Here is a 15,125-nt window from a genome sequence, read left to right as displayed (position 1 = left end):
ATTGACTATCATATCAGCATCTTGGTTTATCTCTCTCTGTGCTGGTTAAAAGCCACAGCCCTTCAGTTCTGTTGTCATTGACATGGGTTGTCCAGCTGTCTCTGCCTCACAACATGCAGTTCCCAGCCATTTCTCTCGGAGCACGTCAACACCCACGGAGCTTTTTGGGGTATAACCAACAGTTCAGGGCCAGGTATGTCCCACAGAGCCAGTAAAAGCTTCTGACCCCATTCTGTGGGACAGGCTCCAGCCTTTCAGGCAGTTTCCGGTAAAGTTCATATTAAAACCCGGAGTGGACTAACAGCTCTTGCCTAAGTCATTTCATGGACCTCCCCTGGGCAGAGTTCGCCCACTGCCATCCTCAAGTCCCCAAGCCAGGAGCTTGGAGGGTCAGGAGTAATCATTTAATGGATTCAAAGTTGTCCACTTAATTGACTTAAGGTGCCTTTAACCAGGTAATAGGGCTGCTTACCAAAAGCGGCCGCCATCCAGCGCCCCAACTGGGGTATGTACATTTCTCTTGGCTTTAAGCCTTCCTTGTTCAACCCGACAGCAGATTAAAAACCCCAGTGGGATGGGAGGTGACAAAAATAGGTTGCTAAGGGCATCATTCAAAAACGCTACCATTTTGTAAAAATCCAATCAGCCCTGGAAAGAGTAAAGGAGAAGACATTCCCGTAATCTCAACCCTAATTCTCTGCATTCCAGCTGTTCCTGTGATGAAATTTGCTCATGCTACAAATTTGCTCATGCTATAATTTTAAAAACTGTGATCACACTTTTTGCCTTAGGAATCCATGGTTCCTTTAATTTTTTAAATTTTATTTTTGTTCAGAATTAGAGTTAGCTTGGTGTCTGGGCTTATCTTTCACCTCCTAGCTTAGTGGTGTAGATCTCTGGCTGCGGGGCCAGAAGTTGGGAGTTTGATTCCCCCGCTGTGCCTCCCTGCCGGGCTGGACTGGATGATCTGTGGGGTCCCTTCTAGCACTACCGTTCTAAGATGATGTTTCAAAACACAATCCATCAAAATGTTAAACCGATAGACTAGTATGATATAAGTTTTAATAAAGAAAACCTAAGTATCTGTCCAATATCAGCACAGTATGTATGCTGTTCCTAATATTGCAGGTTTTTTTGTAGCTCTGATGATGTTATTTCTGCGACCTGCTTATAGTGCGGCGTGAAATTTCTTGATATTGTTCCCAAAGCCCCAATGACTGCGGGGTCACTGAAGTGTATTTCATCCACAAGCGAGATGTTTCGATGGCCAGGTCTCTGTCCTTTGTCGGTATTTCCAATTCTTTATATTCAACGCTGGCATCTCCTGGAATTGCAATGTTGATTATCCAGACATTTCTTCGTTCTATGACTACAAGGCCTGGTGCGTTATGTTCAAGGTGTCTTATCCATTTGGATCCGGAAGTCCCACAAGATCTTGACTTCCTCTTTCTCTGACACCTTCTCTACCTGACGTTCCCACAGGTTTTTGAAAAATTATATTTTTTTGCATAATGACCAATGCATTAATTTTGCCACTCCATCGTGTCTAATTTTGTAATCTGTCTGTGCCGTCTTTGGACATTCTCCAATGAGGTGCGACACAGTTTCATCTTTTTCTCAGCAGAGAGTCGACATTTGCTGTTAGCACCAATGCCTTGAATCTTAGCTTTCATCACCTTGGTTTGGAGTGCTTTTTCTTGTGCAACAAAAATCAAGCCTTCGGTTTCTTTCTTAAGGGTCCCCGGTTTTAATCATGTCGTTGTGGCTGTTGTTACTGTGGTTATCAAGCTAACTCTCCTTCGGGGTGAGGGAAAAAGGAGGGTGGGCTGGCACTTTGCAAAACAAGGTTGACGTGTTAGCAATATCGTCTCCGACTTGCTCAGCCCTTCCTGTGGTGGGATCCTTTGCCTGTCATTGCTTTTCGTGCAGGTGGACACAGCCAGCGAGATGGAAGAGCTGGACATTGATAGCGTCTCACTGATCCCAGAGCCAGAGAACCCCAGCCCAGTGAAACTTCGGGTCTTCCTCGCTCGTTACAGGTAGGGTGACCCTAGCCAAGAAAATACATATCACATCTCTCCAGTGCATCGCTCGTCCGAAGTCTCCTGACTCCTCCCCTTTGAGTGCAAAGTCTGACACATTCCCCCCCCCCATTTTATACCAACTGTCCTTGTGTCCGTGAGTGACTTACAGTCAAGCCATGGAAACTGGGTGGCTCTGGTTTCACGGGGGCAGCGGCGGTGGATGATGAACCTGCTCATAGAGTTTTAAAAGGAACTCTCCAAGGTGCTGAACATTTGTCCCACTCTCTTCAGGACTTTGGAGAGCTCCCAGAGTTTTGGGATGTGAAAGTTCGGAGAAAAAAACGGAGTGAGTTCGCTGACCCTGTAAACTCGGAGCCCCTTGCCACTGCTTCTTTCCTCACCTCCTTTTTATTTGGGCTGTTCCAGTTCAACAGTGTTTCCCCTCATCCTTTCATTGTCCAAACACCCCTCCTTCTGTTCCTTTCAGCTACAACCCTTTTGATGGCCCCAACGAGAATCCTGAAGCTGAGCTCCCGCTGACGGCCGGCGAATATATTTACGTCTATGGGGAAATGGATGAAGATGGTTTCTTCGAAGGTATGGATCCCATGAGGGTACTGGAAAGGAGGCACAGTACTGGAAGGAACTTATTCATCCAGCTCTTCTAAAGATGCAATGGATGAGATGCTGAGTTTGTTTTCCATCCTCTTGCAATGTTTTTCTCCCCAGCAATGTACTCTTGCAGGCTAGTCATGCTCCAGCACTAGACACACAAGAGACACCAAGGTTTCCATCCATCTTTGTCCTTTTAATATGTATATACAATTATACCCTTTTTGTCACTTGGGGGAGCACTGCTTCTAGATACAGAATCAGCATTTTATCTTGGAAGGGCCCATCATATGCTCTCGCATTCCTCTCCAGGGGAGCTGATGGATGGCCGCAGAGGTCTGGTCCCCTCCAATTTCGTGGAGCGTGTTTCAGACGACGACCTGGTGGCCTTCTTCCCTGGGGAGCTCAACGATCTCTCCCAGAGCTCGCCTGTGGAGCGCAGTTTCCTCAGCACGAGCATCAGCAGCGGTGAGAAAAGCGACTACTCTATTGAAGAAATCAGTGCCAGCGCTGGGCCGTCGAGGCTCGAAGGGGACCTGGGAGGGGTCTCCGCGGCAGTGCCTTACCCCAGAAAAGTGAGCCTCATTAAACAGTTTCGCTCCAGCCTCCTGGTGGGGTGGGAGCCGCCTCTCCTCCCCGCCGGCTCCTCGGAGATCCAGAGCTACAATGTCTACGTGGACGCGGAAATCCATCAGAACGTAAAGGCAGGATCCCAGACCAAAGCCGTGTTAGAAAAGTTGGACTTGAAAACAAGAGCGTATCGCGTCTCCGTGCAGAGCGTTTCGGAGAAAGGGGCCTCGGACTGCCTCCGATGTACGTTCCTGGTGGGGCGGGATTTTGCCTTAGCGCCCAGCCAGCTCAAGGTCCGGAGCATCGGCGCCACGTCGGCCGAGATTGTTTGGGTGCCGAGCAACAGTAACTTCCCACATGCCATATACCTCAATGGGCAGCCGCGGGATGTGGCGAAGGCTGGCGTCTACTGGTACGCCTTCCATAACTTGAATCCCAGCACTCCCTACGTCGCCCGCGTAGAAGTACGGCCCCAGCCCGGAGGCTGGGAGTCCCCCCAAGAGCAGCCGCTGGCCGCCGAGATCCACTTCACGACCGCTTCGGCCGGTGAGTCCAAATCTCGGATCTCCGGAAACGGAGAGCCGGCAGGGAAAATAACACATCCTTCGATCCGTTTGTTCCTGGTATCAAGAAACAGAACACCTACCCAGTGAGGCTGGCTCTGTCGTTGGGCAGATTGAGGCAGTTGCTCAGGGGTCAGAAATGACTTCTTGAATGTGGCAGTGGTGGGGGGGGGAACCCACTTTCTGTGGCTGACTTTGGGTGGCACGTGGCTTCAAACGAGTGCTTACGAACCACTCTGCTTTGTGGGCTTTGTCCCTGAATCCCTCGGCTCTCGTCATTCACCCATGATGGGGAAATGTCTTTCTGCCTCTCCCACAGGGTCTCCGGATCCTCCTCTGGATGTCCGGGTAGAGCCCGGCCCCACCCCAGGCATTCTCGTGATCAGCTGGCTGCCGGTCACCATTGACGCGGAAGGATCCTCCAATGGGGTGCGGGTCACCGGTTACGCTGTGTACGCTGACGGACGAAAGGTACGGCGCTTTCGCCAGGTCCTGCCAGAAGGGCATCAGGGTGGTGCGGTTGTCAGTGGAGCCCATAACAGAGAGGAGTCAGGGAAGGCCCTTGACGTTTCCCCCCTCCCAAAAAATCCCAGTTCTGCACTTGGGTGAAGTTTTAGTCCTCCACGAGCTTTCCCGGGTGCCGAGCCCTGACCCAAAATAAGGTCATCCCCTGGGATAGCTCCTTTAAGGTTCGGCCAAAAACCCGGAGAGTATTTGCTGCTTCCTCTGTGAAATGGAGTTAGCAGACTCTAATGAAATAAAGAAGGTCTTCCCAGTTCGAGGTGGTAAAAATCCCCCTGCTATGACTCCCAATCTGTCATTTATTTTATTTTTATTGGACGTTTCTTCTGAAGGTGGCTTCTGAATATTCCCTCCATTTTTGTTGTCTCATTGAAATATTTTCGCCTCTCATGGTCACAACGCACGGAGAGTAGTAGAGAAAACTTTTTATTTATTTATTTATTTATTTATTTATTTATTTATTTATTTTATTTATATCCCGCCTATCTAGTCGATAGACCATTCTAGGCGGCTTACAACATGGGATAGCACTATAAAAACAACAGAATTACATAATAGAAAACTTTCAACCATTGGGTTAAAACATTAGGAAAGAAAAGAGAAGGGGATCAGGGATTAACTAGGAGGGAAGGCCTGCCGAAACATCAATGTTTTTAATTGCTTTTTGAAAATACCGAGCGAGGGGGCCACGCGAATATCAGGGGGAAGGTTGTTCCAGAGGCGAGGAGCCACCGCCGAGAAGGCCCGATTTCTTGTCTTTTCCTTCCGGGCCTTCCTCGGCGTTAGGCTCCTCAGCCTCACCTCCTGGCTCGCGCGAGTGACACGGGTAGATCTTGGTGGTAGAAGGCGTTCCGCCAAGTATCGAGGCCCTAAACCATTTAGGGCTTTGTACGTAAGCGTCAACACTTTGAAGTCGATGCGGAATCTGATGGGCAGCCAATGCAATGCGGCCAGAGTGGGTGAGATGTGTTGGAATTTTTTCACGCCACTGAGGAGTCTGGCCGCCGCATTCTGCACCACCTGAAGTTTCCGCAACAGCCTCAAAGGCAGCCCCACGTAGAGCGCATTACAGTAGTCTAATCTTGAGATTACGAGCGCATGCACCAAAGTGGTGAGCGCCCCAACATCGAGATAGGGCCGCAGCTGGGCTACCCGCCTAAGATGGTAGAAGGCGGTTCGGACCACCGACGCCACCTGGGATTCCATAGTGAGCGCTGGGTCCAGATGGATCCCCAAGCTGCGGACCCCATCCTTAGCAGGAAGGGTCACCCCCCCAAAAGAGAGGGAGTTTCCCAAGCTCCCGACTGTGGGGGCGCCCACCCTTAGTACCTCCGTCTTGTCCGGGTTCAGCCTCAGCCCGTTCTCCTGCATCCATTGCAGTACGGTCCCCAGGCAGCACTGGAGGGACAGAACGGCATCTCCTGCGGAAGGTGGAAATGAGATGCAGAGCTGAGTATCATCAGCATACTGATGACACCGAGCTCCACACCCCCTGATGACCCCTTTTCCATCCAGCTTTTAAAAACCACGAGTTCTTTCCGTCCCAAAGCTAAAGATGTTTGTGAATTATAAAGGAGCTGAAATGAATGGACCTTCTCCCCCGTTGGTCTGGGCCTTGATATTCTATGACTGGTGTTAATACGGCAGAATACAAAAGCCTTCGGATCTGGAATTTAGCTCCAAACTGTAGGCCAGAGTAAACCCATCCATTGGCTCGCAAGCAATCTTCCACAGATATGGGGATCCTTACTGTACTCTCAACACAGATCTTAATGTCATGCATTTAAACTCATAACTCTTCATCCAAACAGCTTCAAGATTTGACCTGTGGTTAGCAAGAAGTACGGCCAGAGTTTTTACCCACCCAGTTAGCAATGGGCTTTTATAATCCCTCTTCCTCCTTTTCAGGTAATTGAGCTCACCTCCCCGACAGCAGGCAGTGTCTTGGTGGAGGTTTCACAGCTGCAAATTCTGCAGGCCTGCCGGGAAGTGTCTGTAAGAACCATCTCTCTTTACGGGGAATCCGCAGACTCTGTGCCGGCTCAGATCCCCTCGGTCTTGTTAGAAGGCGCCGGGGGTTCGTCGCCCGGCCTCACCTCTCGGCTTCCGTCTGCGGACAGACGGACTTTCTCCGCTTTGCCCACTTCCCGGGCTTCTGGATCGGACCTGGATTCTGCTGCTCACCTTTTAGTCAACAAGTTCAATTCTGAGGCTAAAGTTGGCCACGAGAAGGGACCGAACAGCCTGCTGGCGGAGAGATCCCCAAACAACCCGGCATCTCAAGCTAGCGATCCCTCGACGGACCCGAAAGCAGATCCTCCGCCAAGAGAAGAAGCGGATTCTCATGTGACATCGACCGAAGATCCAGCCACGCTCCCGGAGGTGTTACACAAGGGTCCTGGAGAAAACAGCCAGGTAAGTAAGGTGTGCGGTAGTCACCTACCCTTCATTGAAGGAGGCTGGAGGAAAGCAGAAGGATATAAACATTACAGAAAGAAGGTGCTTAGGATAACACTAGCCTTGGGTCCCCAGATGTTTTTGCACTACAACTCCCAGAAGCCTTCGCCACTAGCTGTGCTGACCAGGATTCCTGGAAGTTGTAGTCCAGGAACATCGGGGGACCCAAGGTTGAGAACCACTCCAGAGGACAAATTAGATTTCTTGCCAGTGGGGGCTGTGGTCTCTAGCTTCGTGGTGTGGAGGATTTGCTCTGGATTTTACTCCAAACTTTAAAGGGGCTTCCAAAGTGTTGAACTGATGAGGGGGGTCAGTTTCAGCACCATGGATAGTTCCTGTAAACTTCAGGCAGATCTGTAGAGCATTTGATCCCGTGAGACATTTTGTGACGCTGTTGGTAAGGGGAAAAAAGGAGCACAGTAATCTTTTTTAGCAAAATGGGGAAGTCATGAAACAACACCATAACGTTAAAGGTCACAAACAGTGCAGAATAACAGTGCCTCCTGCTTTATGGCCTGGCATTTTAAGGATCAGAAGCAGGCAATGGTTTGCTTGTGTCTTTTTGAACCATCACCTGTCGGTGGTTCTGCATTTTCTGAGCACATTTTTGCGCTGTGCTTCTCAAAGGGAAAAGACCCTCTTGTGCAAACGCGGTCTGGGCAAATCAGGGAGACCCTGATGGGAAAACAAAGGGCGCTCCTTGTTTTGCTCAAAAGCCGAAAACGAGGAAAATAACTTGCCAAGGTATCTCTTGCTCGTAGCCTCAAAAGCAGTTCATCCCCTGGCTGCCGCAACCATTTTATTTTCTAGGAGCAGCTCCTCGCAGTCCGAGAACGAGAGAGGGAGAATCCAGGCAGCCACGTCAGCAACCTGGAAATGTGTCCGAACTGTCCTGCGGAACAAGATTTGAGAATGGGATCTCCGGAGAGAAGGGCGGGCAACGAGGCAAGCCTTCAGGGTGCAGAAATGTCTTCTCCTGACAGGCTGTTCGTGGCAGGAGAGGATGGTGCCGATGACGGGGGCCAGAACGAGAGGGGAGCCCCGGAAGCGGCGAACGGATCCTCAGGGCGAGCGAAGCTGCTGAAGGAGATCCCCAGGGACGACGCGAACGGGCTGGTGACCAGGGTCAAGAGAGAGGTCTGTGGTGGCTGGGCGTAACCTTCCGTGAGCATCAGTAACTTCATACGCATTTCAAAGGAATCCATTTCCACCAAACGTGCTCAGTCATGAGCAATTTTTAATTTCCAAGACAAATATTCCAAGTTTCACCGACTATTCCCTGCGTTCGGTCCCTTGCGCCTTCTCCTGCTTTCCGATTTTGTACAGGTTTTTTTAAACCCAAGGTTCTTCATTTCAGGCTAAGGAGGAACATAGTGGGTTCTTCTCAAGTAGGGGGGAAGCGAAATTCAGCCCACCCACCCCGAAGTCCCCTTGCCAAATTCACAAGATCACGACCCTCAGTTTTTCCGTGTTAGGTTTAAGACATCTGAAATTTTTAACACGTGGACCAATGAAGGACCGACTTCAGTTACAAATCGAGCTAAAAATCAGCTCAGCTTTGAAATGAAAGGAAGGCTAAGCAATTAGTAGTCACTTTCTGAACCCCAAATCAATGACGCCTTGCGGATAAACACCACCAGTTCTTTGAACTGTTCCTTTCTATTGATTTTGGGTTTCTGTAGGATCAATAAACATCGCCTCCTGTGATCTTTCTTTCCTTTTTCTAAAGGCTTACGTTTCGTCATTACCACAGAAAGCTTTACCCAGATGACTTCCCGCCCCCCTCCAGTTTTCTCTCACAGAGGCACTGTAGGGTGGCCTAAGTTTTATTCTGCTAAACGAGGATGGGATATTTTTAATTTATTTATTTATTTTTTACAACGGCTCATAGAAATCTGCTTGAAACAAAATACACGGGGCTTAATTGTCGACTAATCTGGAATATGCTTCTGGGTTTCTTCAACAGGGAGAGAAAAGGTTGGATCCAGGAAACCGTCCTCTGAACCTCCTGGCCGATCACAGCCGTGGGTCGGATCTTTCCGATATTATAGAGGAAGAGGAGGAAGACGAAGAGGAGGAAGAAACGAGGCCTAGTGGGCAGTGGGCAGCCTTGAAAGGGGACCCGAGCAAATGTCCCAGTGGAGAAAATGGAGAAAAGGTAATTTTCTTCCTGCCTTATTGAAATCTTTCGGCAGAGCTGGATTCCCATTGGATTTATTGGATTCCTCATTAAATTCCAGCCTGCCTCTTTTTTAAATGACAGAGTTCAAAGAGACATTTATGGAGTTCCTGAAAGAGAGGCTGTGTGGGACACTGGTTAGAGACAACCTGAGGGAGGCAGCTGGCCTTTTCTTGACACTGTCAAATGTCCGCTGCCATCAGCCCCCGGGGTTGTGTAACCATCAGGCATCATTATGGGATGGCAACTTGTTTAGGGCCACAGTCAACCACTGGTGGGTTAAGAATCTCAGAGTAAGATTTTGGAAGGCAAGGTTCTAGTATATATTTATATTCAATCGACTGGAGTTTTCTAAGTTCTCCGCAGCACCAAAGACATACAAGAACAGCATGAATTCGAATCCAAACCCAGGTTCTAGCTTTGCCCTTCCAGCAGCAGGAGAAACGCTTTGGAACCATGTGGTCGTGTCGGCATATACAGGGTTATATACATTGGGGTTGCAAGCCACGCCAGCAATGTTGGACCGATCCTGGCCTCCTCGTTCAGCGCTCTGATGGAAAATCAGTTCTCTCTGAAGCTGGTCGTTCTTTCTCTTGATTCCACACGCTGGGGAGCTGGGGGGGGGGGCTTACCATCGACTCGGACAAACACCCTCTGGGTTGTTCTCCAGATGAATGCAAGAGAGATCTGTTTTTGGAAAATAAATTTCTCCGGTGTCATCTGACGGTGCCAAAGAAAATCTCACAAATGGACTAATGCCTCCCATCCATCTACTACATGCTTCAGAAATTCTCTTTTCCTGGAGTTATTCATTTTAGACAGCTGTTTTTTTTCTGCCTGGATTCCTCTTAGCAGCTGTTACGACAGCGGCTATAATTCCTTCCCCCCCCCCCCCCCGCTTTCATCCTCAAAGAACTGATGGTTCTGGAACCAGCCCATTCGCCTTGTTTTTTTCCGGACAACGTGGGTCAGGAATCTGTGAAGATGATTTAAAGAGGAGCCCTAACGTGTTGCCAGTTTGTGTGAGATGACGCAGCATGGGGAGAATCCCTGAGTCAAGATTCTAGTCCTCATTAAATCAAAGACGTATTTTACATTTCTGCCTCCAGAAAGGGAAACTTCCTGGATCTAAAAGGGGTTGTACTGGCTCCTCTCCCAGTCTGTGTACTGCCTTTATCAGCCAGAGGTTGGGTGTTCGATTCCCCCGCAGTGCCTCCTTTGACAGGGGCTGGGCTCAATGATCCAGCTCTGCAGTTTGATTATTATTATTATAATATCTAGGCAGCTCAATCCCCCACTGAGGGACTCTCTGCAAGGGGGGGAAATCCTCACACATGGAAGGCACCGACCCTCTCCTGCTTTGGTTCCTCTAGCAACCGGTTTTCAAAGATAGACTACTCCTAAAGGTGGGGGCTCTGCTGATTGACCACCCTCCACCACCCTGGTTCCCTCTTCCTAACCCTCCTTTAAGGCCATCTGATAGAGTCCACGGTAGGTGCTTTTTTATATATAACACCGATATCCTCTCTCTTTCTTTCTCTCTGCTTTCCTGGGGGCCGTCCTGGCTTTTCTCTGGGGCTGGAAAAAAAAACAGCAGCAAGAGCCGGGCGATACGGACAGCGACGACGAGATCTTGGAACGGATTCTGGAAATGCCTTTGCCGAACAATTGCAGGAAAGCCCTGTTTAGCATCCCGGAAGTGGCAGAGGAGGAAGAAGAGGAGGAGGAAGCCGAAGCCTGGGGGAAACCTCCCCCCAGCCATCCGGCTTCTCCCCCTCCAGAGAAAAAAGCGGGGGACTTCGACCTTGAGGAGCCCCGGGGCCCTACCAGAAGGATGGCGCTCTCTCCTCCTGCTTCTCCTCTCAGGGAGAACATCTACCAAAATCTCCCGGACAAGATGTGGCCAGCAAGGGGTCACCCTCCGCCGTCTAGGAGAGAGGACATGAGGAGACCCTCTCCAGCTTCCCGGGGATGGGAACGGGACTGTATGGAGCAGCAAACCAAGCCTGCTGGGGAATGGAGAGGCCCCCGGCGTAGCAAGGAGAAAGTCCAGTGGACCAGGAAGCAACGGTCGGACGCAAACCCGGAACGCAGGGCCTACCAGACCAGAGGAGGTCTTTACAGAGCGCAGAGCTTGAAAGAGAACTTGGACATCATCTCCAGCCTCGGGGTGCAGCAGATCTCTGACCTGTGCCTCGGGGCCAGGCCGAGGCCCCACCAAGCGTCTCCGAGAAGGACGACGGTCCAGGAGCCGGGGGGCGAACCCTTCCGAGGTGTCTCCCGCAGCCTGAGCCCCGAGAGCATGGAGATCAGCATCGAATACGACTCGGACGATGACCTGACTGTGACCTCCACTGCGGCCAGCCAGCCGAGCTCTGACGGCCGGGCCGACGGGTCGCCCACGGACTGTGAGGAAGGCTGGAGTGACTGCTCCGGATCCGTGCCGTCCAGCGGGCCGAGGGAGTTGAAGCGGTGCAGCAGCTGGGAGGAGGAGAGCGCGGAGTGGAGCGGGTCCCCCGTGGGCTCGCCTGGCTTGAGACGGAGAATCGCCTCGGAGGAGCGGAGTCGGAGTCTGGAGCGTAGCCCTGCGCTCTGGAGAGCCGTGCATGAGCGGCCGGGGCGAGAGGGGGCCCGGGCACCGTCCCTGCACACCTGGGTCCGTGAGCCTCTTTCATGGTCTGTGGGTCGTGTCACAGCTTGGCTCTTTGCTGGCGGTGCATTTTTAACCCTCCCCCCGGTCTCCTCGGCTTGCTTGCATTCTGCTTATTGTCTCGAGCGATTCCCAAAACAGCAGCTTTGTTTCTTTCTGGGGAGTTTGTGTGGTGCGTTGCGTGACATCTTCCGTGGCTTTTCTCCCAATTTGCTTGAAAATAAATGTTATCGGCTGCCGGGCTGGCATCATCTGTCAAAAGTCCTCAGTGCAGGATTCCTCTCCTCTGGGGAAACTTTAGGAAGGAACTGGGCAAAAGGGAAATATTCCTGGCCACCATTTTCCAATATTACCAAAAACCAGTCACGAACCAAATCCTGAGAAAAGCTCCTCCTGTGAGTACTCAGATGCTTTCCGCAGTTAAGGAATTCCCTTATCTAGTGGGAACTCACCTGTAATGTTTATTTCTCCCCAAAGTGAAGCAAATTTTGGAGTTGTCAATTCAACTGAATTAGTTTTACTCTCAATTTACTGGATGTACCAAAAAGATTGGCTTGGGATCCTATTCTGGAAAGTTTCCGAAAGAGGAATACTGCACGCTCATGCTTTGCTTTGCTTTGGTATACTTGCCGTGGGGTGTTGCCAAAGTTTCTGTGGCTGGTGACCTGCAGAGAGCTGAGGGATTGATTCTGCTGTATTTTCTCTTCCAGGCAGCAACGGATGATGGCTTTCTGGAGTCGCTAAGCTCAGCAACGTGGCGGGCCCCCACCCGAAGAGGCCGAAGACTACGGAGAAAGAGGCGAGAAGCAGCAGCCACAGGAGATCGTAGTTCTGGTGAGCTCGGTTACAGTTTCTGGGAAAAGACAGAACTTTAAGCCTCAGTTTTCCCATCTGTAAAATGGGAATTGTGGAGGGACTCCTTTGCAGGACTGTTAGGAGAATAAACAATTCAAGACTTCCCCGGATTCTTGAGGAACCTGAAAAATGGTTCAAGGTGTCCCACCTCAAGCTGAAAGACAGACAAAGAGTTACAAGATGGGTGATACTTGGCTCAGGAATACTCTGAGCAAGAAGATCTTGGAATTGTCGTAGGTCACCGGCTGAATATGAGCCAACCGTGTGATGTGGCTGCAGAAAAGGCCAAGGCCATGTCAGGCTGCATTAACAGACATATAGTCTCCATATCTCGTTAGGTTCTAGTTCCCCTCTATTCGGCACTAGTTAGGCCTCATCTTGACCCCTGTGCCCAGTTCTGGACACCACACTTCAAGAAGGATGCTGACAAAATGGAACAAGTTCAGAGGAGGGCGATAAGGATGATCAGGGGGCTGGAAGGAAAGAATGAAAGACTTGAAAGGCTGTCATTCAGAAGAGAGGCAGGATCTGTTCTCTGTCATTCCAGAGTGGGGGACACGTCATAATGGGTTCAAGCTACAGGAAGCCAGATTTAGGCTGAATATCGGGGGGGGGGGTCTTCTTAACTGTAACAGCAGCACAACAACAGAACCCCTGATCTGGGTAGGTGGTGAGCGAGCAGATCCAGCTCTAGGCTGATGCCCCCAGTTTCTGTGTCCTCAGCAGGTGCTTGGCGGAGCCCTTCTCCAGAAACGATGGACGAGGAGGACTCATCACGGCTATTTGTGGCCCTCTTCGACTTTGATCCCGTCTCCATGTCTCCCAACCCGGACGCGGCCGAAGAAGAACTCCCGTTTCAAGAGGGCCAGGTTCTGAAGGTGAGAAGGGCCGGCTCTGGGGTGGCAGCCACAGCTGACCTGCGTGTCTCTGTGAACACCAAGCCAGATCTCATGGAACAACAAGGAAGCTTCGGAGGGCTCCAGAACACCTCACCAAGGTCGATCTGGAGGAAGCAAGGACAGTAGGATCCCAGTATTCATGGGGGGGGATCAGATACAAGCTCCCTCCCACTGCAGATGCCGAAAACCGCAGATAATAGCAAACCTTAGGCATGACATGGTCTCTGGCTACCTCTAGTGGCCAGGTCTGGTCATTATATCATGCAAATATGTGCTCATGAGTTTTTTTTAAATGTTCAGACCGTGGATAAGTGAAATCGCGGATACCGATCCCGCAGACACGGGGGGCCCTACTGTAATATGGCATGTCTATGGCACCATTATTTCTAAGTGAACACGGCTAGGATAACCCCAGGGGAGTCGAATTAGGATTAATCGCCCTTCATGTGATGTAGCATAGCCCGGATCTGTAAGGTGCAACACTTGGACTTTTTGATATGATGAGAGTATGGCCTTCCTTGTCTCCTCTGACATCATCTGGAACTGAAATAGTAGAGTGTTTTTACCCCAGATGGATTAGGGCAATAGGTGATCCTAGCAGGAGTAGATTGATCTGAGCTACCCCTGTTATCCTGAGTCTTTGAGGGTAGCCTGGTTTGGTGGAGACATTAAGATCCATTGGCTTTACAAAAGACCTGTTCCCAGGGATATGGAGTCTGCTCAACCCCATAAGCTAGTATAGATCAACGGTTGGCTGTATTTTGGATTCTGTTGAGGATGCTGGGCTAGAGGATGACCCGCGCGCCAGCGTCGCTGAGCTTCCTTCTGCAGAACTCCCCGTGTGCTGAGAGAGATGGGGGCGGGCGCATTCACATCGAGGGCTCACCGGTCTCCCTTCCTCCTACAGGTCTATGGCCACAAGGACGCAGACGGCTTCTACCGGGGGGAATGTGGCGGCAGAATCGGATACATCCCGTGCAACATGGTCTCCGAGATCCAGGTGGACAGCGAGAGGGCACGCCAGCAGCTCTTACAGGAAGGACGCCTCTCCGCTGATCGGCTGGAGGAACATCCAGGTGCCCGACCCGTTTCTTTTACCCAGTCCACTCAACAAAGGAGGTGCACGGAAAATGAAGCATCAGTTGTTTTTTGACTTGGGTCGTAATCACACAGACCATGTAAACCGCCGTGGCATCGACTCGGCCATTATTTAAATTGTTTTATGACTTTCCGTTCACGTGACTCTGGGGGGAAGGCCGAGTCATTTATTCGGCCAGTCGATCAATATTTTTTCCAACCTTGCTGGCACTGGCTTTTTAAAATGATGCAATTCCCCAGAATTGCTTCTATCCACATCGGTTTGGTGCGGATGAATCTGATTTGCACCCCGTTGTGTTTTCGGCACCAGGGCCACTGCACTTGTTTCCCCTTAAAAAAAAAATTCAACTGCGACGTGATATATCGGTATTCTGCCCTCCAAGAGTTTATTGCTGTATCACTTCCTTATTGTAACATTCATTCCTGCTGGGCCCTTCCCTTACATGAAGTAACACCCCACTTAGCGTCCTTTGAGAAACAAAGCGCCCTAAAACCCAAGAACTGCCAAGGGACACCTTGCATTATGGACCATCTTCCAGTATCACCTTCTAAAGCTTTTCACACAAATTAGATGCTGCTTTAGCGATGTATCACTTAGGTATTTTTAACCACAAAATTTTTTTAGAGTAGCATGCTCCTGAAAGAGAACAGAAAATGAATCGAAAACCTGTTCAAAGTTCCAGAAATGTGTAGAAA

The 15,125-nt window shown here is 50.3% G+C and overlaps 1 protein-coding gene across 5 annotated transcripts in view; it reads left to right on the top strand.

The window, feature by feature from the left end:
- Positions 1-15,125, top strand: part of TSPOAP1 (TSPO associated protein 1) — a 41,999-nt gene that overhangs the window by 24,719 nt on the left and 2,155 nt on the right. For 2 of the 5 annotated variants that reach the window (XM_078379399.1, XM_078379398.1), the window contains exons 15-25: positions 1,930-2,039; positions 2,512-2,621; positions 2,949-3,752; positions 4,089-4,240; positions 6,200-6,706; positions 7,559-7,885; positions 8,715-8,906; positions 10,522-11,583; positions 12,288-12,411; positions 13,159-13,310; positions 14,239-14,407. In XM_078379399.1, the coding sequence (XP_078235525.1) occupies positions 1,930-2,039; positions 2,512-2,621; positions 2,949-3,752; positions 4,089-4,240; positions 6,200-6,706; positions 7,559-7,885; positions 8,715-8,906; positions 10,522-11,583; positions 12,288-12,411; positions 13,159-13,310; positions 14,239-14,407 (3,709 nt within the window). Of the gene's footprint in view, positions 1-1,929; positions 2,040-2,511; positions 2,622-2,948; positions 3,753-4,088; positions 4,241-6,199; positions 6,707-7,558; positions 7,886-8,714; positions 8,907-10,521; positions 11,584-12,287; positions 12,412-13,155; positions 13,311-14,238; positions 14,408-15,125 lie in introns of all 5 variants that reach the window. The other 3 variants (XM_078379396.1, XM_078379395.1, XM_078379397.1) reach the window with 2 other exon arrangements.

The sequence above is a fragment of the Pogona vitticeps genome, chromosome 7, assembly GCF_051106095.1.
Source record: "Pogona vitticeps strain Pit_001003342236 chromosome 7, PviZW2.1, whole genome shotgun sequence".
NCBI lineage: Eukaryota > Metazoa > Chordata > Lepidosauria > Squamata > Agamidae > Pogona > Pogona vitticeps.
The sequence above is the reverse complement of the archived record's forward strand: the minus strand, read 5'-3'. Positions and strand labels throughout refer to the sequence as shown.